The 24,664-nt window shown below is 50.4% G+C and overlaps 1 protein-coding gene across 3 annotated transcripts; it reads left to right on the forward strand.

Annotated features, from left to right (window-relative positions):
* Positions 1 to 1,271: 1,271 nt before the first annotated feature.
* On the forward strand, positions 1,272 to 24,317 carry LOC100119988. 3 transcript variants are annotated; one of them, XM_008210764.3, is made up of 9 exons: positions 1,272 to 1,738; positions 7,047 to 7,139; positions 15,739 to 15,873; positions 15,967 to 16,131; positions 17,793 to 17,927; positions 18,028 to 19,131; positions 19,237 to 19,537; positions 19,629 to 20,602; positions 20,690 to 24,317. In XM_008210764.3, the coding sequence occupies exons 1-9, from the start codon at positions 1,640 to 1,642 to the stop codon at positions 23,492 to 23,494; spliced, it is 5,811 nt and encodes a 1,936-aa protein (XP_008208986.1). In that variant the 5' UTR covers positions 1,272 to 1,639; the 3' UTR covers positions 23,495 to 24,317. The 3 variants fall into 3 exon arrangements, with proteins under 3 accessions (XP_008208986.1, XP_008208985.1, XP_031781666.1); XM_008210763.4 differs by lacking the exons at positions 1,272 to 1,738; positions 7,047 to 7,139 and adding an exon at positions 12,270 to 13,051; XM_031925806.1 differs by lacking the exons at positions 1,272 to 1,738; positions 7,047 to 7,139 and adding an exon at positions 13,701 to 14,184.
* Positions 24,318 to 24,664: the final 347 nt, after the last annotated feature.

Here is a 24,664-nt window from a genome sequence, read left to right on the forward strand (position 1 = left end):
GCTGCGGAATAGCAATGGCGCGCGGATGCGAGGGGGATTTTTATCGGCGTGTCGGATTGTTAATAGGACCGCGAGCCGTTTTATCGACGACCTGTTGACTCGATCTGCCGACGAGTTTTTTGGTTTGGCGGGCGGTACTCTCGTATATTGATGTATGATTTTATACGTTTTGGGACCGATCATTATTTGTGAAATCAGGCAACGGTAGTTCGTTATAGCCCTGAACCAGCAGTAGTGGACTTACGTCTCAGAATTCAAAAAACAACCTCACCAGACACTGATCAATCACGCAGCCTCCCGATGGCGAGATAACCGAATTCAGAGTAGTCGGATTAGATTCCACGCTAACGAATGCTCGTGTGATGGCACACTTCCAGCGCGAAGGCGTCACTTCGAATTTTATCCGATTTCGGTGTGACGGACACTTGATATAACTAGACTATTCGCGCGTGTGTATAACGGGACTGCGGATCGAGTCCTTATCTCTGACTTGTTTCTTAATTACTACATACAAGAGAAGTAAACGTTTATTATCCCACTCGCGATCGGCGCATCGCCTCGGAATCGAAATCGAGCCGAGTGAGTTTAACAACAAATTCGAGCTCGAAAAAAGGCCAGTCGTAGTACACAGTAGGCCGGTTCATCGAAGCATAAGCGCGTATAATGAACGATTGCCTATACAGGTAATCATGGATCGAGGAATCATTTTACTTGTTGAGCTTCCATTAGATTCGGTGTGGTTTCCTTCGTTGGTGGGCATCTCTCTCGAGATCCCGTATCGCTGCTCCCTTCAATTAGTACAGTCTACTTAAACACCCGGCAAATCCGTGTCGCTCCCATTTGCGCGTTTTAGACCACAGCTGCGGAAAGCCACGAAAAATTAATAATCACCCCCTTCGAGCAAACATACGGCCCCCGCACATGTCCCAAAAGTGTCCGTTCCCATGGCTCTTCTTCGCCCATAAGTGCATACGTAAAATACACCCTCAAAAACGGCGCTCGGCGCTTGGCGCGCACACAACACACATGGCTCCAAGCCAAAGCCACTTCCTATAGCGGAGCTCTCTCTCTCTCTCTCTCTCTCTCTCTCTCTCTCTCTCTCTCTCTCTCTCTCTCTCTCTCTCTGCACAGCATCAAGAGAGTAAAACACTTGCAGCGAAAGAGAGCGTCAGAGAGAGAGAGAGAGAGAGAGAGAGGTTGGGTACCTGGCCGCGGCGTAGCGCGGCGTCGCTCGCGTCGACTCGGCTTTGCCTGGGCCCTAGCCGCGCGGCATTGTTGCACTGACGCCCGCGTCAGAAAGTTCCCTTTGCGAGCGCTCGTCTGTACGCGCGCCTGCGACACTCCGTGCATCAACATACGTGCGTAGCCAGTATACGTATACAGTGTTTTGACACCTCGCTGTCCGTGCGCGCGTCGCAAGTGTTGGCTACTGCAGACAGCCTTCTCGTACACTGAATAATTGTTGTTGATAAGTTTTGTGCTCGACCTCGAGGGAAAGGAGTGAAAAAACATGCGGATGAACATGGATGACAGAGCACCGGCAGTGTTGTTCTCGGTGTGTGCAAAAGTTTGAACGACGAGTCAGATCGACGGAAGAGCGGGTAGAAAAAAGCTGCGGATTTTCCGAAGCAGTGCCGCGATGATCGCCTCGACGACAGCTCGCGGTGCCGCGAGCCAACGACTCGGCACGATGAAGCAAGAGAAGCCGAGGAGACAGGCGCTTTTCCAGATAGCCAAGGTTACTACCCTCACTCTTCTCTTATTTTACTGCGTCTCTTGGTGGTTCCCTCTTTTAGTTCAACCCAATGTTGTATTCCCTGGCCTCCGGTTTTGAAAGTAGCTGCGCGCGCGCGCGCGCGCGTGTGTGTGTGTGTGTGTGTGTGTGTGTGTGTGGAGCCGGCGTTTGTTTATTCACGATTCTTTTTAATCGGCAAGGCGCGTTTCACCGGCATCACCGGTGAAACTTGCTTCCGAACCCGAATCGATTAAACCGCTGCTGCGTGAATGATGCACCCGCTGCGACTACCTCTTTTTTCGCGAACGCGCTCATTAAAAAGCTCGTCCTTGGATGATTCATGCAACAAACAGGATCGCGATCCGGTGCGCGGAAAACTAGTTCGCGATAGGAAAAAGTTATCGTGCGTGTGCATAATAATGCTTTTCTGAATTTCATAACGGTGCACGCGGGAATTTTTTTTTTTTCGAAAGCGTTCGGACGAGTTTGTTAACAAACGAGTATTTACGCGACTTGATATTATTTATGCGTAAAGGCGTGACGTCGGTGTAAATATTATATACTCTCGGCGCATCGAGTTTGATGTCGACGACCGGGTGAACCTGTCCGAGAGATAGCGGGCCACTTTCTGGCCGCGCTGGCGTTTCCACTCAACGTGCGCTCCTTGCGGCTATGGCTGTATAGTGTATTATACCTGCAAGATGCACTTGGGGGCCAGTTTTCGTTTTTCGAGACGGAGAGATGGCTGCCGCTGATATCGTATACCGGGTTTCACTGAAAAATCGAAACCACCCGAAGTCGAGTTTTCAAGAGAAAACTACTCTTTATTCTGATAAGTTGAAAAGCGAAAATTTCCATACGACACACAAAAATCTTGCTGAACAAAACGTTTCCACAGATAAAATTCACAGCAACGCACACCTAACCCATATATCGCGCGCAGATAACCCGCGCGTATTACAACAGCGGCGCTTTTCTCAAGCGCTCGACGAAGAATCAAAGAAAGCCATAACTGTTTTTCTGGAAAATTGCCGCTCGCGCGCTCGAGCACCAACGCGTGTACCTCAGCGTGTCCCGTTAAAATTTCGTTAATTACCAGCCTCTCTACACTCGCGCACGAAATTTCCTCTCCGTATAGTCGTCGGCACTGTTCCGTGGGAGTGTGAGTATAACACAATTTTTATCTCGAAAATTGACGTGTGCGGTGCATGCGCGCAGCGATAGGAACGAGCCTATGGGAAACGCGACGGGAGAATCGGTCGTAGCCGCAGGTGCGGTTGTATGTTGTGTGTACGCCGCGGTGATACGGAGGACGTTGATTGCGACGTCGTACTCGCGACCTTCGCCGCGATACATCGTCGCGCTGCGTTTTTTTGTTGTCGTTACAATCATAATTGCGCAGTTTGTGCGTGTAATTGCACGCGTTGCGTGCTGTATGGTAGCTCGAAGGTTGACAAGTTCACGGATCGAAACGAAGCTTTATTTTTCGACGACGAGGAAAATATCCGCATTACGCTCGTTGTAAAGTATATTGTGGCAGATTTTCTCTTTTACTGCCTCCCGCACACAATCCGCAGTTACAAAATACTTTTATCATCCCAGTATAAAACTCGGGCATCAATTCGCGGACTGAAATCCGGCGAACACGCGCGCATATAGCCACCGCCCAACACACGCATCTGGAATCCAATTATACAATACGCCGGCGCGTAGTCATATTCGCGGCTCATTTGCGCGTCCGTAATAAAATCGCGCGCTTCCGTCGCCCGACTACTTGTACGATATGGAAAAATAATATATGTAACGCGCGCTTATAATCCTCGTCTTTCTCTCTCGATACACGCTTTAATCGCTCGCTCGCTTATTGCTGCCGCTCGTGCGAACTAATTAGCGATGAAAGAAGGAGAAGAAGAAGCTCTACTCGTAACGGTAGCCGATGCACGGCAGACAGCGAGTTATATAGCGAAGCCTTATACGCGAACGTGTGTGTATGATGTATTATAATGTGTATCGCGAGCGAGCATCGGCTTGTCGCGCTGTGTTGCCGCTGACCGTATTATTCTTATAAAATCTCCATAATCCGCTCTCACGCGGGCCATTGTATGCAATTTTTCATTAGTTCTCTCGCCGCTGAACAAATTTATACCGCGAGCGGGTTCGGGATTAACTGTTTTTTCTCTGCCTGTGGGCGTAACAGCGAGTTTTCTCGCGTATGCCGATGAGCCTTTGGTTATTGGTAACGGGCGAGATTAGCTGTAAAAGCAAAGTCAGAGTGTGTACGCCGAATTAGTCGTAATTTTCGAAAATAGAAAGTTGTGCTCGAAGATAACGAGGCGCCCTCTATTGAAAATGAATTACAGCCAGACGGATACCCGTGATAATTACCCCCGGCATAAATTACCATTCCGTATTATACCCGACGCGCAAAGCGGGAAGCCGAACACGCGCTCTTCCCACTCGTTAAAATCACCGCGATCGCTAAAAGGAGAAGCGGTGCCGCCCCCTATACTCACGGTATTATAGATGCGCGAGATTTTACCGAGAAAAAGCCGGGCGATCGTGTCCGGAGCACACACAGGGTGACAGAGTAATGGAGCATCCATCATCACTTTCTCCACGCGCCCGCGCGCGAAAATATAATCCTCGGATTAGAGTGCACAAAGCGCTCCGGATACCCAGTTACGCTCGGGATGACGCGTATTATAATGCCTGAGATTTTCTCAGCCGTTTTTTGCCATTTCAGGAATTCTCCGCGCCTGATGTATATTTCACACTGTGCGCGCGTTTCAAGGGCTGCGCGGCGAATCGATGCTCGGCTTTCTCCTTTTTGCGTGGGCGTCGATCCAGTTTTCAATTAAACTTTTTCGATTCTCCCTGCCATCGCACTCGGTAAATATGTGTACGCGTGAGGTATACTGCGAGGCTACTAGTCGAACGGGTTTCCGATTAGCTCCGCTTCCTTATGCAACTGTCCCGAAAAAAGAGGAGCAAACTTGATTAGCAGAATGTGTCTCAAACTCGTAATAAATATATCGATAGGCGAGATATCTCGCTTCCTCGTTACGTGACTCCTCTCGACCGGCAAGCTCATAAATCTCGCATTAACGAAAAATGACGAAATCAGCCGAGCGATAAAAGCGACGACGTTTTTCGCGAGAAAGTTAAGGAAATGAGTATGCAAATCGATAATCGAAAGCACACGTGCTGATGAGAGGAGCGAAAGCTGCGCGTCATAGGCGAGCCGGTTTTCTGTATACATCGCGCATAGGGACGAGCAACCTAACGTGCACTTGCTGTGTGCGTTGTATTATACTCATAGTTAGAGTAGGGGTAGGACCGGTCTATGGTATAACCCTCTTCTCCCTTCACCTGTCGACTCCCGTGAGCGCGCGCACACAAGTGGCTCTCCCTTCCTTTTTCTCTTTCAGCTGTTATTGTATGAACATCGTGGTACTGAAATCGGAAGGCTCATTGTTGCATCGAACGAATATGGGTTTCTCCCCGAACTGCGGGTGCAGAGGTGCTGCTCGTTATACTCTACGATTTACGACGATCTTCCTATAGGAAATATTTCGAGTTCGTTCAACTCGCCGTCGTGATTTGCGTGTGAATAGGACTGCTTTTTATTGTGACGTGTGGGAAGCTCGGCGTTTCGGCTGCACCTGCGTGAATAATATTAAGAAGCTCGTATGTGTGTATGTGTGTATGTATCGACACGGTTATGATCTCGGACGAGTAAACGATGACCCAAATACGAAAAAAAGGTGAAAGCTGCGCCGTGCCAACGATATTTTGATTGTGAGAACGCCCTTTTTTAATATTAACACGAGATATTAAAATTTTTTGCATTGCTCACACACACGCGGTATAGTATCGCTCATCAGCGAATACATAGTGATTAACTCTCTAACTCGCCGGCACACGCCCTTGTACACATGATGCCACGCCGGTAGAAGATGATGATCCCCATTATACGCATAACACGATACCGAAAGCTCCAGCATGCAGCTGCGTGTGTTACAATGTGTACCTTTCTTGAATTGCTGCCAAAATGTATAGAGGCGTACGAGCATTGATTTATAACAACGCAAAAATTCACGCGCGAACTTTGCTGCAATTCGCTTTCTCCCCGCGTATTAATGCGTGCGCGCGGACAGCAGGATACGTCTAGGACATGTACATAATACATATCTCGTTCGGCTTTATGCACTCACGGCTGTCGGCTTCTCTATGCGAGAGACAGCCGGGCGGACGCTGTGCAATGCGCCGATGATTGAGCTGCTCTAATTGATAGCTGTCGCAGCGCTCGCATGATACTTTTTATCGACGTTATTCCGCATTACAGTTATTCCCCGACTATGTACTACGTTTCGCATACTTCACTTATTGCGACACACGAATAAAGCTGCCTCGTACACACGATTCTATTAAAACGATTCGGGGATGATGAGGGCGATGATCGACTCTCGTGTTACCCATGCAACACGCATACCTCGTGGTTACCGAAGCCTGTACACAGTGTATACCTGCATCGCAAAAAGTCCGAATTCCTGCCCCACATACCAGCGCACCACATCTTCCACACACGACTGCGCTCGCAGCTGCATGACAAACGCGCGCCTATATTCTGCAATTGCCACCGTGCACTTGTCGCCGTCTCGTTATACGCCGACACGCGAATCGACACCTCTCGTAGTCTCATTTTTTCTCTCTCCCTCGCGCCCTCTCTTCTATGTGTATACAGCGTTACGGAATCGCGACCGGACGCCGCTTCCGCTGCCTACTCCACTCGTTCTCTCTCTCTTTCTCTCTCTCTCTCTCTCCCTGCGGTATGGAAAAAAACGAGAGGAGGAATTATAAAAGGAGCTAGTAAAAGTGCTGTACCGTAAACCGTCGCCGCTGATTGAGACGTTGCGGACTTTTCGCGATGTAATTTCGCCGTTTCCTTTCTCGGGGCAAATAGTGTCGCCCGATGGAGATTGCCTGTGTTTTTAGATTTTCAGCAGCGCGTTACTAGCTCTGTGCATTTTTTGCGAGCCGTTGCGTCGAATGCAAACTACGCTCGTTTTCCACGTAGTAGACGTTTCAGATATTAAGGTCGAGTTTATCGACGCGAAATTACACGGGCGATAAGTTTTGTAACTATACAAAGCGTAGAGACTTTCTATTTGACTGATGGGAATCGTATACAGCCTCTCACTGTCCGTATTACATTTGGTGCTTAGGAAATCCGACGCTCTATGCATTATATTACGCAGCTGCTCATCTCACGAGGATTCGACGCTAATATTCCGTTGTTTTTTCTTTTCAGGTTCTCTGGCACCTCGACATCTTCCGCAGGAGCTTTCGAGAGCTCTCCGGACATGCCTGCATGCGCGAGTCCTGCATATTCTGCGCCCTCAAGGTGAGTTTCCTCGCAATTTTGTGTAATAACGTAATCATCCCACAATGCACAATCAATAATTAAATCCTCTCTCGATTTTCTGCAAATCGACGAATATTTCCCGCGCGGACATTCCTCTACACGCGTAACCGTTAATTTCCTCGTGTGTACACAGCACACGTCGACTGCAAAAAAGAGACGCAGAGCGTACCCGTCCCTCCGATAATTTCCATTACGGAAAGCCGGCGAGTAATCGCACTTTCGCAAGCAAAAACTGCGCATACGCGTCGAGAAAAAGAATCGAAAGAAATTACTTCGGCAAAGTGGCATCCGATGTGATTCCGCGGGAATCCGAGAAAATAAAATTATTGTTTGCTCGCGGAGCAGAAGCTGCATATCGATGGTTGTATAGTAGGCTAAGCGTAAAAGGGTCCTGATGCATAAGACGCAACGCACTGTAGAGTGCGCGCGTCCTCGCGCGCGGTAACGGGCCTGTGGACCACGAAGCAAAGAGTTCTCTCTCTCTCTCTCTCTCTCTCTCTCTCTCTCTCTCTCTCTCTCTCTCTCGAACCTTTCTCTCCCTCTCTCCGCGCTGCGATTGGTCGACTCGGCCGAAGGTTCCCGCGTTCCTTGACTCGGCGATTGGCTCCTCGCCGTGAAAGAGCTCACATCAGCCATTGTGTGTATAATCTCTCTCTCTTCTCCGTAGTACACACCGAGTGGGGGAGGGAGAGAGGGCCCGCACACACGCGCGATGCCGTTTTTCGTCTCCGAGCGAGAGCTGGGCTATCTCGTGTGTGTATAACAGAGAGGGGCTATTAACCCTTGAGAGGTTCGCTGCGCGGGAGAAGATTGAGTTTTTGTAAAAGCGCCGCGCTCTTGATCGAGCTTTGTCACTGAAGCTCGGATAATTTTTCCTTCTCACGATTAGCGATTCGCCGGCGGTTCATTCACGTATATGATAATACTACTGCGATCGCTATCTACGTACGCGCATAATCCAAATGACATAACTCGCTCGCTCGCGCACGCGCAAAATTATGCGAGGGAAGAGAAAAACTCGGCGTTTAACGCTCGTTTGAGGCTATCGCCTACAAGCGGAACATTAAAAGTAGGCGCTTCTGCCGGCGCTGCCTTTTTCACACGAGGTTAATTAGCGACGACGAAGAGGTAATTGCACAGCGATGGGAATATTCCTCCCCGCGTGCGCACGAAAACTCAACGCTCTCAGCTTCTCGTTATTATTATTTAGATTTCGTGAAAATCATATGCGAGTGCGTGGAAAAGGACGCGCCGTTTTCGCGGGTCTCGAGACCGGCCTGATTTAATTATACATGAATGAACGATACGCACTGTGCGTTCAGCGGAGTTTTGTACGCGATAATGGGTCGATTGTCGAGGTGTGGAATAATGAAAGAACTGTTATGTAGGTGCAGACTACTGGCTCGTAAAGATGAGAGCTCGCTGTTGTGTGTAAACTTCTTTCAAACGTTCGACTCTTCTATGTAGTCTACGCGTCGAACAAAATACCTCATGAATATTCAACTGGTGCAATAGATTATTTAACCTGCGTACATCGCCTGAATTATCCCGTTTGAATATAGGCGCGCGCAAGAATTACGCACGACTGCGCGAATCGTCGCGTTTGCGCTGGAAAAACAATATTTGAGACCTCGCGCGCACGAAAATGGCGCTCTGAAAACGAGCCGGAGCTCATTCATGAAAAAAAGTTAAATAACGCAGTTTACAGTCGAAAAAGAGAGTTACGAAATGTTCCCGGTATCCCTTAGTCACAGAGACGCACACGCGGACCGACGCTCGTGTAAAGAGTCCCCGCGTTGGGAATTTCCATCTGTGTCATGTTGCGCCTAATTAATGAATGGATTTGTGTGACCCACCCATGAAGCTTTCCTCCACACACGATTCTGTATATGATACTCTCAAATACTGATCGGTGCTGTACGAAGAAAGCTGAAAATATTCCTCCGCGAGTTTCTCCAACGCGCGTTGGAGAAAAAAATCCGCAACACGAGCGCAAACGGAGCGATGAAACTGGGTTTAAAGGGTCTCGCCGTCACCGCGGCGGCGTCGTCGGAAGAGTGCGGTCGAGCGTCTTCCTTTCTCGCGCGAGCCTATGCACTCTGCCGCGCGGTGTATCTGCGCGAGGCTGAGAACCGCTGGGAAGCGAGCTATAGGAAGAGTCTACCGCGCCGAGATGAAAGTTCGGCGCATAATGTGTAATCGCTCGACTCCATCAAACGCTTTTACCGCTTACGGTTTTCCTTTTTGGAATCGACCTTTTTTCACTCCGAGGCTATATTATACAGCGATAGATGTAAATTTTCGGACGCGATGCTCTCGATTTGGGACGAGCGTCCTAATTATTGCCATCCAGTCGATAGAAATTTTAGGAGAAAACACATCAACAACATCGGCCAAAAATCGGCAAAGGTGAAAAGGCGCTCCCTCGACTGTATACAGGGGCACAAGTGTCGAGGAGGGACAGAGGGCATCAGTACACCTCGCGCTGGACGCGTCTCGGGGATTATTAATGGACTCTCGCGCAGAGAGGGCCTCGTAATAATCCGTGGCTAGAGATGATGGAGGGGCAGGAGTTTATGGTCCCGGCGAGGCTTACCTGTTCCCCGAAAAAATTAGGAGCGAGCGAGAACAACGGAGAGTTTAGTTTAGGGGGAGAGGTGCAGTGTAGGCCGAGATGGAGAGTGAAAAATCGAGGGGAAGCTGAGCGACTTGTTGTTTTTCTCTTCCAAGTTTGCTGATCGGGAGGATTCGGGTAAATATTTTTTTTGTTTCAAGAAGCGACTCGAGGCTGATTTATTGTGGGCGTTTTTTTATTTATAATGATTAATGATACGAGCGATAATGGTTCAGGGTTGCGTTTACGAAAGGCGGAATTGTAAAAAGTTCGAGTTTCCTGAAGAAAAATTTGAATTTGTTTGATTATTCAAATAGCCAAAGTAGTATCGCCCTCACTCCAGCGTCCGCATAATGTTTTCGTTCAATCCGAAGCCCTGGAAAAATATTCCTCGAAATGCTATCTCAACAAAAATAAAACGCGCGACAAAGGAGGAAACCCGACAGTCGGTATATGTACACCCCAACGAGTAACAACAAAAAGTAGCTGCGCATTACAAAAATGTCCGGTGAGTCCTCGCGTTAGAAAGCGAGGGAGAGAGACGCCAACAGCAGCAGCAGTCAAGAGACTACTACTGCTATACTACGAAGCAGAGAAGAAGAAGAAGAAAAAGAAGGAGCAGAAGTGGAAGAAGAAAAGAGCGAGAGGGAAAAACAGGTTCCAGCTCTAAGCGAAGCGACTGCCGGAGGGTCCGCCCGCTGAGGCGGTAAACTAGGAAAGAAAGAAGCTAGCTGTATAATATGCCTATAGGTGCGCACACACGACTCGAAGTATGGAGAATATTCCTAGTCGGAAAACGTAGTCGCGGAGATGCGCGTAGAATACGCTTCTATCGCACGTGCCCATCGTCGTAGCGTTGAAGGAGTACCTGCAGCCGCGACACATTGTTTCTCTCGGCGGCGGCGGCGGCGGTGTGTGTCTTTGAAAGCCGAGATTTTTTCTCCTCTCCGGAAAATTCGGGAAAACACCGTCCGCAAGCAAATGCCCGAAGACACACTTTCTCCCCCCCCCCCCTCGCATAAACTGCACGAGCAATAACGCGACGACGACGAGCCTTGGGGGCAGCTAAGTACATAATTGCAGCGACCCCCGTGAGTCGTCGTAAAGCGGCGAGCATCGAAATACCGCTGCGGAGGATTCACGCCTTGGAATCCACCTATAACCCCCGGTTACCTGAGCGCATCTCTGACTCACCGGACACGCGCGTCTGCATTCCGCGGAGGCCCTTTGCTCCGCTTTTGACTCACGCCCTTGATTCCGATGGAGGAATTTCGATGCGCGGCTGCAAGTATGGAGAGTGTCACCCGCGGTGACACACTTTGCCGCGTCGAGTGCGGGGCAATTATCTCGAGGGTTATGGTTTCCGCTTTTCTGGGCGATCATGTCTCTTCTGTGGATACGTAATGCGGTTATATTCGATTTCTTTGATGTAGAGCCTTTCCCGGCACGTACCGTTAATTTTTCACTTCTCCGGCCGCGGAGCGTCTCGTATCCCGGAGGCAAAAGTCTTCCGGGAACGAAAATTTTCCGAGAAGAAAAAACACGTAACACACACGCGGACTTGTTTGCGCACACGCATTTCCATCATCGCCTCGACTGACCAAGTGGTTCGGCGAATAAGCCGTGTAACGCAATGCTCGCGCGCGCACGTTTCTCGGATAAAGTTAATTCACTTTCGCCGCGCGCGGCGCGCCGGTTTAACGGATATTTCGCAGGCCAGTTAATTTTGCAACTATCCGAGATTATTTGCATACTATCCACGTATGCGTACCGAGAAGAAGAGGAAGAAACTCGCGAAGGGAAGGCGTAACAAGATCGCGCGACAGTCTGCGCGCATCGAGGAGATAATTGGCGCGCGAGCCTGAAACAGGATATTCGCGCTGCAGTTTTAACAGCTGTTCCGCGCGCATACAAGCCATATCTATGCAGCTCTACGCGCGCACATTCTTGTAACGCGCACTGCTGGCGGGGTAATCGCGTTATAGACGCCGATCGACAATTGGGTTGGAACAACTCGACTATACGGCTGTGGAAAATCTGCGAGACTCTTCTTTCTCAGATGCATGTGTGCAGAGCGCTTGCAAAATTTCTCCGCGGCTTGCATAACTCAAGAGCCGAGGTGGCGCACACATCGCCGCGTAAAAAGTGATAGAGGAAAAAAGATGATAATTCAAGAACTCATCTCGCACACGTGCGCGCGTCTCTCGGCTCACGTACACACACGCGCTGCTGCAGAGTCGTATATCCATCGAGTGAAGGTGTACTCGTGCTTGCAGCGCGCGCGCTTGGGGCTGACGTCACGTCGAGAGCGAGAAAGAGAAAGAAGGCCCTCTGCGGCGCGCAGGTAGAGGGGTCCTGCCGCGACTCGTACCTGGCCGAGCAGCGATGCCGAGGTAGTGGGGGTGGCAGTTCTCTCTCTCTCTCTCTCTCTCTCTCTCTCTCTCTCTCTCTCTCTCTCTCTCTTTCTTTCTCGCTCTCCGCGCGCAGGTACACAGGCCCGCATATACGCCAGGGGGACAGACGTACCTCGCTCGTGTCCCGGGATATCTCTCTTTTTCAGTCTTCCGAGCCGAGAGACAGAGTCTACACACACACTCGTCTGTTTTCCTCGAGCGCACGCTGCGTCCTCCCAGTGTCTCTCTACATGTTTGTGCAGTTCTGCGGTTGCGAAAAAATTACAGCAGTGCAGATATTACGTGTGTGTAGTTTGTGCATTATGCAAGGTGCCGCGAGAGTGCCCAGCAGCGAGACAACGAGACGCAGACGGAGAAGGATCGCCAGCAGCAGCGTCCCTCCGAAACCCTGATACATTGCTCCTGCTCTCGAATCGGAGATAGCTCGGTTTTTTCCGCCGGAGGCTGCAGCGAACGGGGTCAGTTCCCCGCACCAACGAGGTCAAGGGCCTTTCACCGCGACGACGCCGTGTGTGTGTGTGTGTGTGTGTGTGTACGCGCGTGTGTTGTACTGCTTCGGAGGAAAATTCGTGCGCAAAGAGGCTGGAATGGCCGATAATCGGCAGCGTCTTAGTTGAAAAAGAAGAAGAAGACGACGAGGAAGAAGAAGCGCCAGCAGCATGCTCAAGTGGATAAAGGTGCGCCAGGAGGCGCAGCAGCCGGCGACGCAGCTGCAGCAGCAGCAGCAGCGGCAGCAGATCGAGGAGGAGGAGAACGATAGCGGCATGGAGAGGGAGCTCGACTCGCCTGCCGCGCTACTGAGGAACACCGGCGACTACGCGAGCGACTCGAAAAAATCGGGATGCACGTTCGCCGCCTTTCTTGTAATTATTTTTTTCCTCCTCTTCTCGTCTTCTCTCACGGAACTTTTGATCGAATCACCGACGATCGGCTTAGATTCGGCGCGCGAGAAAAATCGACGCGCGCGTGTGTGTGTGTGTGTGTGTGCAGTGTCGTCACGGACGCTTTCGACATGCTTATTGCCCTAAAGCGGACAGACGTATTGCGCAATTCTGCCGCTGCTCAAAACTCTCTTACGAAAAGCGCCGCTGTATATCGGACCGAGCTTGAGCGTGTCTTTTAATTGAAAAGAGGAATTTAGCTACGATGTAGTACAATATTGCAGCCCCTTTCTTGCGACAATCGAGGCCGCCGCGGCTGCATTCGTTGTTGCGAGATAAACTGGCAGCCGATACTCGGAATCGCGCGGAAAGATACCGGAGCGGATATCGATGATTTCCCCTACGAGATAAGCGCAAAAAGGAGTCCACACGTGACGCCCCGAGGAATAATCGCGGCGTCCGCGCGTATCGGCGCAAAATCGTAGTTCACGCTCGGAAAGAGTTTCAGATAATCGGCTCTTTGAGTTCCGTTTACGGGAGATGTGACATAATGCACGCGCATATACAATTAATTGCCCTGCGCGCGAGAGCAAGATATATCGCGCGGGTCGAGTGTTTCAGGCATTGGGTAACTTGAAATACTTTCCCGTTTTACAGTATATTCTCCTCGCGATTATTTAGTACAGTTTTCTATGCATAAATAATCAATTAAACGCTCGCTCGTAAGAAAGATCGAAACACACAAAGCCGAAGACCAGCAGTAGCCAGTAGCAGCAGCAGCTCTATACCGAAGCTATGTAACCGTATAGGTATACACACACAAACAACTCTCGGTACGTTCACTCTCCTTTGTGCAGCTCGCGGAGCTGCGCGCGCGTGTTGGTGCAGAAAAACGTGAAGGTGTACATATCTGTGTATACACAGTGCGCAGAGCCAGAAGCCGATCTGGAATTGGGGCACAGCCGCGGGCGCGCGCGAGCGAGTTGCGACAGACACGTTTTTCATTCGCGTGTGTCTTAACGGAGCAGAGTTATTTTATGCTGTACGTTTATAGGTGTGTACGTGTAGAGCTGCGGAAGGACTTCCAGAGCTTCGACGAGCAGCGCATATACCTGGTATATATTCGAAATATCATAGTTTAGCAGTCGTTAAGAGCAGTCGAAATTACAAAATCGAGCATGGACTCTCGTGCATCCATAAACCTTCTGTGCGCAGAACACACCGTACTCGTAAATAACGCGCGGCTCAATCGCCGCATTCATATATAAATCCGATTACGAGAGTCGCCGGCGATCCGTAGAGCGCAGCGACAAAAACGGCCCGTCGATTTCTCTCTCGGCTCGCTGTGTACTGCTATAGTCGATAATTAAAAGCATGTCGTTGAATAAGAGAGAGAGAGAGAGAGATACACGGCGGTACACTCGAGTCTTGCGAAAACGTATACGGTGGACTTTATAAAAGGGACGACGACGACGCGCGCGCCGGCGCGTTTCAGAGTCAGGCAACGATAAGAGAGAGCGATGAACTTTTTTTTATTGCTCTTGTGTTCATACCCTCACGAAAATTCAAATCGCGCTGGGAAAATATTTGCCGCCTTTGTATATCTCACACACGCACGCACACACGCACGCACACACGCACGCACACACGCACGCACACACACACGCACACACACACGCACACGCACACACACACACACACAGGAGATAGAACGCGCGAGTGACTCATCGCGAAGGAGTTGTATACGGCCCCATCTCTCGAGGGGGAGAGGGTCGGAGACAAAGTATTTCGTGAGGATAGAGAGAATACGTGCAGCGCGATGTCGATCTTGCAGCGCAGCGATCAAGATCCGAGATCGCTCGTAGGTACGCGCACGTAAGCGCTTGTAACCCTGTATAAAGGAGAGCGCGCGACTGGGCTTTGTTTTTACGTTGTTTTCTAGCTCTCTTCTGGATTATCGCGTTTTCCCCTAATCGCTCTCGGGTAACGAGATCCTTCGTTGGCTAAGAGCGTTATCGTCTTGAAAATCTTGCCCGTTTACGCAAGAATCGAAGAATTTCGTACATCGCGTCGTACGCACACACATTCCTCGAGACGCGAACAACACGATACTCATCGTCGGAGACTCGAAGACTTACGGGAATGCTGTAACATGCAGCGCTCTCTCGCCGACCCCTTACTTATCGATCGCTCTACGCAGGTTTCTTTTTTCACTCGATCGATCGATCTACGGTTACAATATACGCTGTGTAGTTGAGTGTCATTCAGAATGTGTAATCGCTCGAGCGGCCGACTAATACTCCTGTGTTTGCTTAGTCGAGGACCCGCAGCTCCGAAGCTCTTCTCTACCTCGGGCGATCGTGACTCGATGAAAATTAAAAAAACTTTTTTCCCTCACCTTATACACTCGAAATTATTATTAAGCAAACAGGCTCGCGAAAAACCGCTCTCCTCGCTCTCCTATTCAAGAAATCCGGTAGCCATCAAGGAAACATCAACTACGCGCACAATGATACTCCCTAAACGACGAGAACCCACGCCTCAAAGCAAACAACGTACTGCGTGAATGACACGCATACGAATTTCGCGAGATCCATACAATGCTCCCCCGCACAATGAGGCGCATAGTACAATATACTAAAGAGTTTCCGTCTGGCCGTGTGTTTCAGGACCTGTTCTCGCAGCTGCAGTTCTCTCAAGAAAGCGCCCTGCCGCCAGATGCCCTGCGACGAGCGCTGGCTGAGAGCTTCCTCGACCAGCAGAGATTCCAGCTCGGATTCATGGACGATGCCGCCGAGTGCTTCGTAAGTGCTCCTCTTCTCTATTCGTATAAGCTTTTATTTTTATTCGCGACTACGTGGTCTGACGGACGTTTTTCGAAATTTTGATTCGTATAGGAGAACATTCTGCTGCGCATACACCTGCACATAGCGAGCGGCGAAGCGGAGGACATGTGCAGCGCCAGGCACTGCGTGCCCCATCAGAAGTTCGCCATGACGCTCGTCGAGCAGAGCGTCTGCGGGGACTGCGGAGCCACTTCCGAGCCGCTGTCGTTCACTCAGGTTAGTTCTGCATTCTGATGTACTTTTGTTGTTTACGCGATTTCGTCTTCATAAAATTCAACTGGTATGAAGGCAAAGCGCCGAGTCGACTGGGAAATTAAGATAGCTTTGCTTCCCATCAGAAGTCAATTCAATAATGAACGGGCCGTCATCGTAAGATTTGACGAGAAGAAATAAGTAATCGCCTCGATCGTACGAAAAAACCAGGTGTGCAGTTGCAGACGATCCTCCCAGCGATTTAATTAAAGAACCGAAAAATCGCGTTCCCAGCCCACATGTACACGAAGACTGACCATCTGCTCGCACGCGCGCGCGAGCTCCTTCCAAGGAGCTCCCCGCGCGAGAAAAAGACGCCGGTCGACTTTCCCATAGCCCGGAAAACTCGCGCGTGTATTTGATCGGAACCAATAATAGACACGGTTCGAAATCAACACGCGCATATAGACGGTCACGTTCGAGCACAGCACCTTGCGCCTCCCGTTTTTCCCACGTCCGACCTTCTTTTCTCTCTCTTGCTCCTCGAAGACCGAGAGAAAACAGGTATAGAACGCGCGCATCACGGGGGAGTAAATCGAAATTTACCTGGAGCGTCATAAAGCCGGCCCGTCGAGGCTTCGTACGGTGGAGGGGAGAGGATGGATCTTTGTGAGGCGGCCTGAGGGAAAACGCAGGTGATGCGCGCGTCTGTATACGTATTCCACGTGGGAAAAGAGCCGTCGAGGGTTTATGCGCGAAAACGAATGTGCGGGTGCACTGATATCGCGACGAATGCTGATGCAGGTGACGATTTGTCGAAAGTCTTTTCTTTTTAGTGACGACGCTTATTGTAACGATGCGACGTTGATAGGAAATTTTAACTGCCGCTCGTTCGACGTGATTAAAAAATCGTTACGCGAGTCGCGCCGGATCGTTAGGCTTGCTTAATTACCATCTACTAAGCGATGCTAATAACGCGCGCGTTTTTAGTCGATGCATTCGTGAGAAGCTATAGACACACGCGTTGAGTGTAAGGAGGAAAATCGGTATGAGACGCGACTTTTACGAGGATTCGGAAAGTAGCGGAGTCTCGCCGCTTATAGAAAAAGCGATTAGCTGAGCCGGATAAAGACGGATTATCCCGTTTGTGCGATATTATACGCGGTATACAAGATACGTATCCTTCCAGCTCTGTAAGGCAGCTGCAACGGAAAAATCGATTTACAAACCGATCAAAAAATCGTTACGCCAACGCCCGTTGAAATTCGCGTAAATATGACGAAACACGACGACGGAAAAAAAGGTGACCAAACATCTCGCGGAGGGGGACCGGCGAGTCATTGCCATGTGTAGCCGATCGCTCTTACCGATATCGCCGTGTAACACATGGGCGTAGTCGTGGGTGCGGTGAAAAGCGCGACTACTGAACTAGGCAGTCAGAGCCGATAGCTTTTTGTGTGTACATGTATCTTACCTCCGGATGGAGAGAAATGCGTGGGAGAAAACGAACAAAGATATCGCGTTAATCGCTGCTTTGCATTCTCCTGATGCGGGGAAAATTGCCGATCTTTTTTCTTTTTCGAGATTCGAGTCTAGCTCGTTTACTCGCGTTTCGCATCGATAGCGAAAACCTGTTTACTTTCAAGCGCACGAGTATACAAACAAGCTTGTTTTTCCTCTTCCAGATGGTGCACTACGTTTCGGCGTCAGCCCTGACGTCGCAAGCGCGGCAAACTTTACCGGCGGCTCGCGGCAGCCCGGATCTGTTTGGTCAGCTCTTGCGACGAGCCGGTGGAATGGGCGACATCCGAGGCTGTCCGGTAAGTTCGATACACGTTTAAAATACTCGCGTAAACACGTCGCTCTCGAGAAAGAAACTTTGCTCTTACTATAACTACGTATTTTTTTCTCCAAAATCAGAGCTCCTGCGGTGCCAAGATCCAGATCTGCCGTACGCTGATGAACAGGCCCGAGATCGTCTCCGTCGGTGTGGTCTGGGACAGCGAGCGTCCCTCTCTCGAGCACATAATGGACGTGTTCGCGACGGTCGGCACGTCCCTGCGCCTGAGCGACGTGTTCCACAGCGTCGTGGACTCGCGCTGGGGAGCCACGACGGTGCACAACCTCGTCGGCGTGGTCACCTACTACGGCAAGCACTACTCGACCTTCTTCTTCCATACGAAGCTCAAGGTCTGGATCTACTTCGACGACGCGACCGTCAAGGAGATCGGACCCAGGTGGGAGCAGGTCGTCGACAAGTGCCGACGCGGACGCTACCAGCCGCTGCTTCTGCTGTACGCCAGCCCCGCCGGTACGCCCGTCAACACCGAGAACGCCCCGAAGGCCGTGACGCCGTTCCTGAACGGTGGATCTCTCAAGGGTTCGCCCAACGGCAAGACCGGTAACAACAGTCTGCGGAGGTCCGTCACCCCCAGCCCCGAGAAGCCCTTGGGTAACAACAGTGCCACTGCCAGGAGGGCCATCACTCCGAATCCGGACAGCCCGCCACATCTGTATACCCAGCGGAGGATATACGGCGACTACCAGAACCTCACCGACATCCAGAACAACATATTCGGCAACGGTCACCAGCAGGGCACCGATGCCGTGGACGGTGACACCGAGGCCAAGTACATCAGCAGGCGGGCCGTCGAGACCGTGATGATGCAGCACCAGCAGCAGAAGAAGCAGATCCAGCTGACACGAAGTCTCAGTGCCGGGTCCGCTCCTCAAGATGGCATCAGCATCCCGGAACACCTCAACGTGCCCAGACGACGGGACTCGGGCAATTGGTCCGGCGATCGCAACAGCGCGTCTTCCAGCTCTTCCACCACCATGGACAATCCCTACAACTACATCATCAACAAGATGGCCAAGAACACGGGTATTCCCAAGAGCCCGACCAGCAAGTCCGGGGAGCTGTCCAGCAGCAGCAGCGGACACTACGACGCTGGATACGACTCCTACTCGCTGTCCTCCACCGACAGCCTTCCGCTCCAACAGGGTCTCAAGCATAATTTGCAGGTGCGTTGTCTCCCTTCGATAGTTTGGTTTCATTATTTAACATATATATATATATATATATATATATATATATATATATATATATAACTTGAATCAACTTTGCAGCTTGCGCAGATACCCGAAGGCTACCAGCAGATGTCGAGCGACGACTGCGAGCGACTGTGGAAGGAGACCGACGCGCTGATGGGTAAGGCGCAGGCGGCCGAGAAGGCCGGCGACCTGGGAAGAGCCGTGGCCCTCTGCACCGCCGCCAGCAGCAAGGCCAGGGAAGCCATGAACATGCCGTACAGCAACTCCAACACCATCGATCTGGCGCAGAAGAAGCACAACTTCTGCGTCATGAGAATGAGCTACCTGCAGAAGAAGATCAAACAGGAGCAGGCCATAGCCAACGGCGAGAAGGAAGGTGAGCATCGGTTGCATATAACATGCTAAGGATGAGCGTGAAACTTTGACTTTTTGGGAATGGAATGATAAACTCTTATTTTGATTTGCAGAAAAACTGGAGAGCAGACACTCGCGGGAGAACAGCAAGTCTGGCCAGCACTCGCGGCAAAGCTCACGTGATAAGGGCAACCACTCGAGACAGAACAGCAGGGAGCTGCTGGTCAACGCCCCCGCAGTGGTGGACAAACCAGCCACCAAGAGCATCGAGATCTACGCGACCCTACCGAAGAAGAAGACTCTGCGAAGCAAAGTGACCGCGGCAGCGAACGTAATCGAGGACGAGGAGTACATGCTGTACGATCGACCAGCGCAGAGGACCGGTCTCTTCGGACGCTCGAGGCGCTGCGAGGACGACAAGAAGGACAAGAAGCGCGCGCGTAGTGAGGAGCGCAACAAGAACGTGTCCAAGGAGTTCTCGATCGCGCCTACGTCGAAGCTCGCGTCGAAAAAAGTCGAGAAGCCCAAGGAGGTGGTCGAGACCGCGAAGAACCAGCAGACGAACGCGTCAGGCGATCAGAAGCAGGGCAAGAAGCAGCACAAGATCCGAAGGAAGCTGCTGATGGGCGGTCTGATAAAGCGTAAGAACCGCAGTATGCCGGACCTGCGAGAGGGCCAGGACGGCCAGAGCAGCACGAGCTCCGAGGGATCAAACAACGTTTTGCCCAAGCAGTCGGTGGACGACTCCAGCGTCGGACTGAAAGGTAGCCCGAACGATGTTTCGGCGTCGCTGAGCGGCTATCTGTCCGAAGGTCACCTCGAGTTCACGGGCAACGGCAGCAGTGGTAGTGGAGGCTCGGGTAATCCGAACTTGGAGAGAAGTCGTCTGATGAGGAAGAGCTTTCACGGCAGCGCCGGCAAAGTGCTGCACGTGGCGAAGGTTCCTCCACCACCGCCGCTCAGGACAACTTCTCAGCTTAGCAAGTCTAAGTCATCGAGCGAAGTGCACAGTAGCGAGCAGCAGGCTGACAAATCTCTCTACCCACTTACCAACGAGCAAAACATGCCCAACCAGTCGCAGGCCGAGGTTAGTAAAAAACGCCAATTTTTATTTTGCTCTTATTTTACGGCAAAATTTGATCGTTTCCCTAACGCGCCTGTGTGTTATTTGCAGAACAATGCGTACTGGAGTCATACGAGTGCCAATCACCCGATGCAAGCGAATCGTCCGGCGTCGAATTACACGGACTATTCCTCGGAGCCACATTCATTACCCTTCGTTTCCTCGTACAGTGTTGATCAAAACAAAGGCTCGCCTGCAGCGTCGATGCCGCAGAGCAACTACAACAGCAAGCCTCGAATTCAAGACGATGTGGTGCAATACGCGAATGGAATCCTCTACGAGCCGACGTTCGTCGTGACGCGAGCCGACGTCCACAACGAGCAGAGCCCGGTAAAACAGACAACTAGCGCTGATCCCCTTCCACCTTATCCGGAAAACGGAAACGTTTCGCACTCGAGACAGCCCAGCGAGGAGTTTCCACCTCCGCCGTATCCTATCGTTCCGCCAGTTGTGCACTCGCGACAAGCTAGCGAAGACTTCCCTCCGCCACCGCCGCCGATCGAAGACAACAACCACAACCAAATCGCCGACAACAGTCATCATCATCATCAGCAACAGCAGCAGCCACAACAACAAGCGCCAGCCCAGCAGCAATTAGAATCCCAACAGATTAGCATTCTTCTGGCTCAGCTGAAGCTCAAGAGGGAAGCGGCGGAAGCGGCCGAGAAGCAGAGGAGAGAATCTCTGGTCGAGGAAAGCGAGAAGGCGCAGAACGAGACGTGGCTGAGGGAGCTGCAAGCCAAGCAAGCCGAGAGGCGAACCAAGAAGCAAGGGAGCCTGGATCAGGACATTCCGAAGGTCAGACCGAGCTCCATGCCGCAAGTTACCGGAACAACCATCGCGAGAAGAACCAGCGATCTCATGATGAACACGATCATGAATCAAGATGCCGGCAGGGATGTCCCTGACTGCCCGAGGACGATCGTCTCTTCCGTCAAGGATATGGCAGCGAAGTTTGAGCAGAAGGTTGAAGAGGTCAAACCGCAGAGTCGCATCTTCTCGAATTCGCCGACCACCGTCATGCAGAGTTATCCGAATTCCGAAGAGCCGAAGATGATTATGAGGATGCCGATGGACAACATGTCCATGATGCAAAGGCCCGAAACCGAGCCCATGAACGTCTCGGTGAATTCCAGCATCGAGTCGAATTTGAGCCAGGGTACCTTCGTAGCTTTACCTATGGCGAACGGCATACCCATTGACCACGAAAGTGGAATCAATGCTGCGATTCGCTCGGTGATGACTATGCAGACCATGCAACACGAGAACATCGGCCTGCCGATCGACTGCCCGGAAGACGATATCAGCGAAGTGGCCATGCAGAATACCATTCAAAATACCAAGATTCTGGCTACCGAAGAGGACATCAAGCCAAAAAAGACCAAGGAACGCGTCGGCAAAAAGAAGAGCGTGTCGTTCTGCGATCAAGTGGTTCTGGTAGCGACGGCCGAAGATGACGAGAAAGACTCGTACATCCCTAATCCTATACTGGAGAGGATCCTTCGCTCGGCGAAGAACAAGCCGGAGACGGCACAGGTACGTCGCGAGATCAAAAGTCTGCAAGAGGCCGAGATGAATCGTGAAATGGCTGTGCCGACCAAGTTCCAGCAGCACACGTTGCCATTGAAGAGCGAAGCCGATAGCATACCCGCGACTCCGTACCAAGATCAGCTGAGAAGCGTCAATCCAGCACCAGAGACCTCGAAACCTGCTTTCCCGAGGCAAAACTCGAGTGAAGCGATCCTTCAGGATAGCAAGAAGATGTATGCTTACGGACCTGATAGCGCGGATATCGCCAGAGAGAGTTACTCGGCTCTTCCCAACAATCCCGCCAGAACGACTCCGACTCTGATGTCCCCGCAGCTACAGGGACAGATTCGTTACACGCAAAACGGATACCCGCAGCCTCAGCAGATGGTGCCATCTCAAAATCAAAATATGTACCCGCAGGTTCAGACAGCTCACCCGAGAAATCAAAATATGCCCCTCTCGCAGAGCCAGAAACCGGCGAGTCCCTACCCGATGCCTATTCAGGGACAGTACATCCAAAACGGTATTCAGCAAAAGAACAACAGCCCGAAGAACATGCACCCGTCCTACTATCAACTGGAGCAGCAGAATAATCAAATGAACAGGCAACTGTCGGGCCCGCAGCAACAGCAACAGCAGCAGAATATCATGAGCCAGAGACTGCAGACTCAAACGCCAAGTCCGATCACGGTACAGCAGCATCAGCAACAACTCGGTCTTCCGAACGGACAATCCACCAGTCCTTATCCGCAGTATTCTCCTCAAACGTCGCAATATTCTCACAACTCGTATCAAGGTCATCCCTACCAATCGGCGCCTCAGCAGAGGAGCCAGCCCCTACCGCAGTACCAGCCTCCACCGAACCCAGCAGCGCAGCAGGGCCAGCAACAGAATCTTCAAAACGGCTCCGCGATCGCCTACCAGCAGAGGCTAGAAAACAACTTCCAGAGGCAGCCCCAGAAGATCGAGCAACAGCAGCAGCAGATCATGCACCCTCAGGGTCAACAGGGCTTCCCGAACGGCCAGATGCCGGCGAATATCAAGTACCCGACGTACCAGCACGTACAGCAGACCAAGCAGATGATGAAGCCAATGCAGCAGCAACAAGTGCAGCCACAGATGCAGCAGCAGATGCATATGGTGCAAGGAAGCATGAAAGGCTCTCCGGTTATGAATCAAAACGTAGCGGCTATGCAAAAGTCTTCTATTTCGGGCGTGCCGAAAGTGGCCCCTTGTCAACTTTGCGGTAAGAAGCAAGTGTGCGAACCGGCTATTTATTGTTACGATTGTGACTTTTACATGTCGCGCTTCCGTCCGAAGAACTAAACGCGTTCTTCGACTTGTTTTACTTTGTATTTATTATTTTAGATCCCCGCGTACCTTGTAAAATGCTAGCGATCAGCGTAGAATAGGCATTCAAGCTATTAAGCCATGACACTGATACGACGAACAGCAGGTCGCTCGTGCTCCTAAACTTCTCGTCTAGGAGTTCGAACATCCTGCGTCTTGCATCAGTGTCGTAAGTGCTCGTAGCGTAGTGACGATATGTACAAATAAAAATGTATTAGTTCGCGCATACTCTATACCGCGAAAAAAGCCTTCGTTGTGCAGCTATGAAATATTTGATACTGTTTTGTATCTGTAGCAAGAACAGTGTATTATTATTGCTAATATATATATATATATATATATATATATATATATATATATATACATAGTTTCTACTTCGAAAATTAAATTGTAAATATTTAATTTCCAGAGATGCTACTTATGTTGTACAAATTTGCGTATATGAGCAATTGCAGATTTTATTTTTTAAGCCGATGTATTAACGTTAAGTTTTCCATGTGCAAAAGCGTTGATTTTTAGCGTTAGTTTAGAGCGAGAAAGAAATAACGCGAATCATTGATAAGATGCCAGAATTGTGATATTAGCTATGTTATATGTGAAATTGTTAATTTTTAGTGCGCCCATATTTTATCGATATATCGTGTATAGAAATGAAACGCATATGTGTAGACGATCGATCGCTCAATATATACTTAATTACTTTTAGCCGAGCGAGAGGATCTTGATCTCTGAAAAGCGTGGAGTTTATTTTATGTTATTTTTAATTGAAATTAAATACTCTTTTTTTGCGTAAAAATCATCTGTTATTTGTATGTATTTTCGTGTGCGTATTATCGATTTTATACTTTTTGCACAAGTATTTTGTTTTAAAAATACTTTTCCTCCATCTCCGCCCTTTAAACAATAAAGAATTATTATACGAATACAATAAATCTTCATCTTTTCATTCTAGATTCCAAGCTATACCAATCCTTTCCGCCCTCGAATTGATAAAGTGTTTTGTCAAGATCTACACCTTTGCTAACAATCGCGAAAACGACTGCGCGCTGATTAAACAACCAGCGGTTCACTGATGGTTGCGTTGAACTTGCGAAACTCGCGCACGGATGTCGCCACCTGTCCTAGACTCGCGTGATAATGATTAAT

Source organism: Nasonia vitripennis, assembly GCF_009193385.2.
Source record: "Nasonia vitripennis strain AsymCx chromosome 3 unlocalized genomic scaffold, Nvit_psr_1.1 chr3_random0004, whole genome shotgun sequence".
Taxonomy (NCBI): Eukaryota; Metazoa; Arthropoda; class Insecta; order Hymenoptera; family Pteromalidae; genus Nasonia; species Nasonia vitripennis.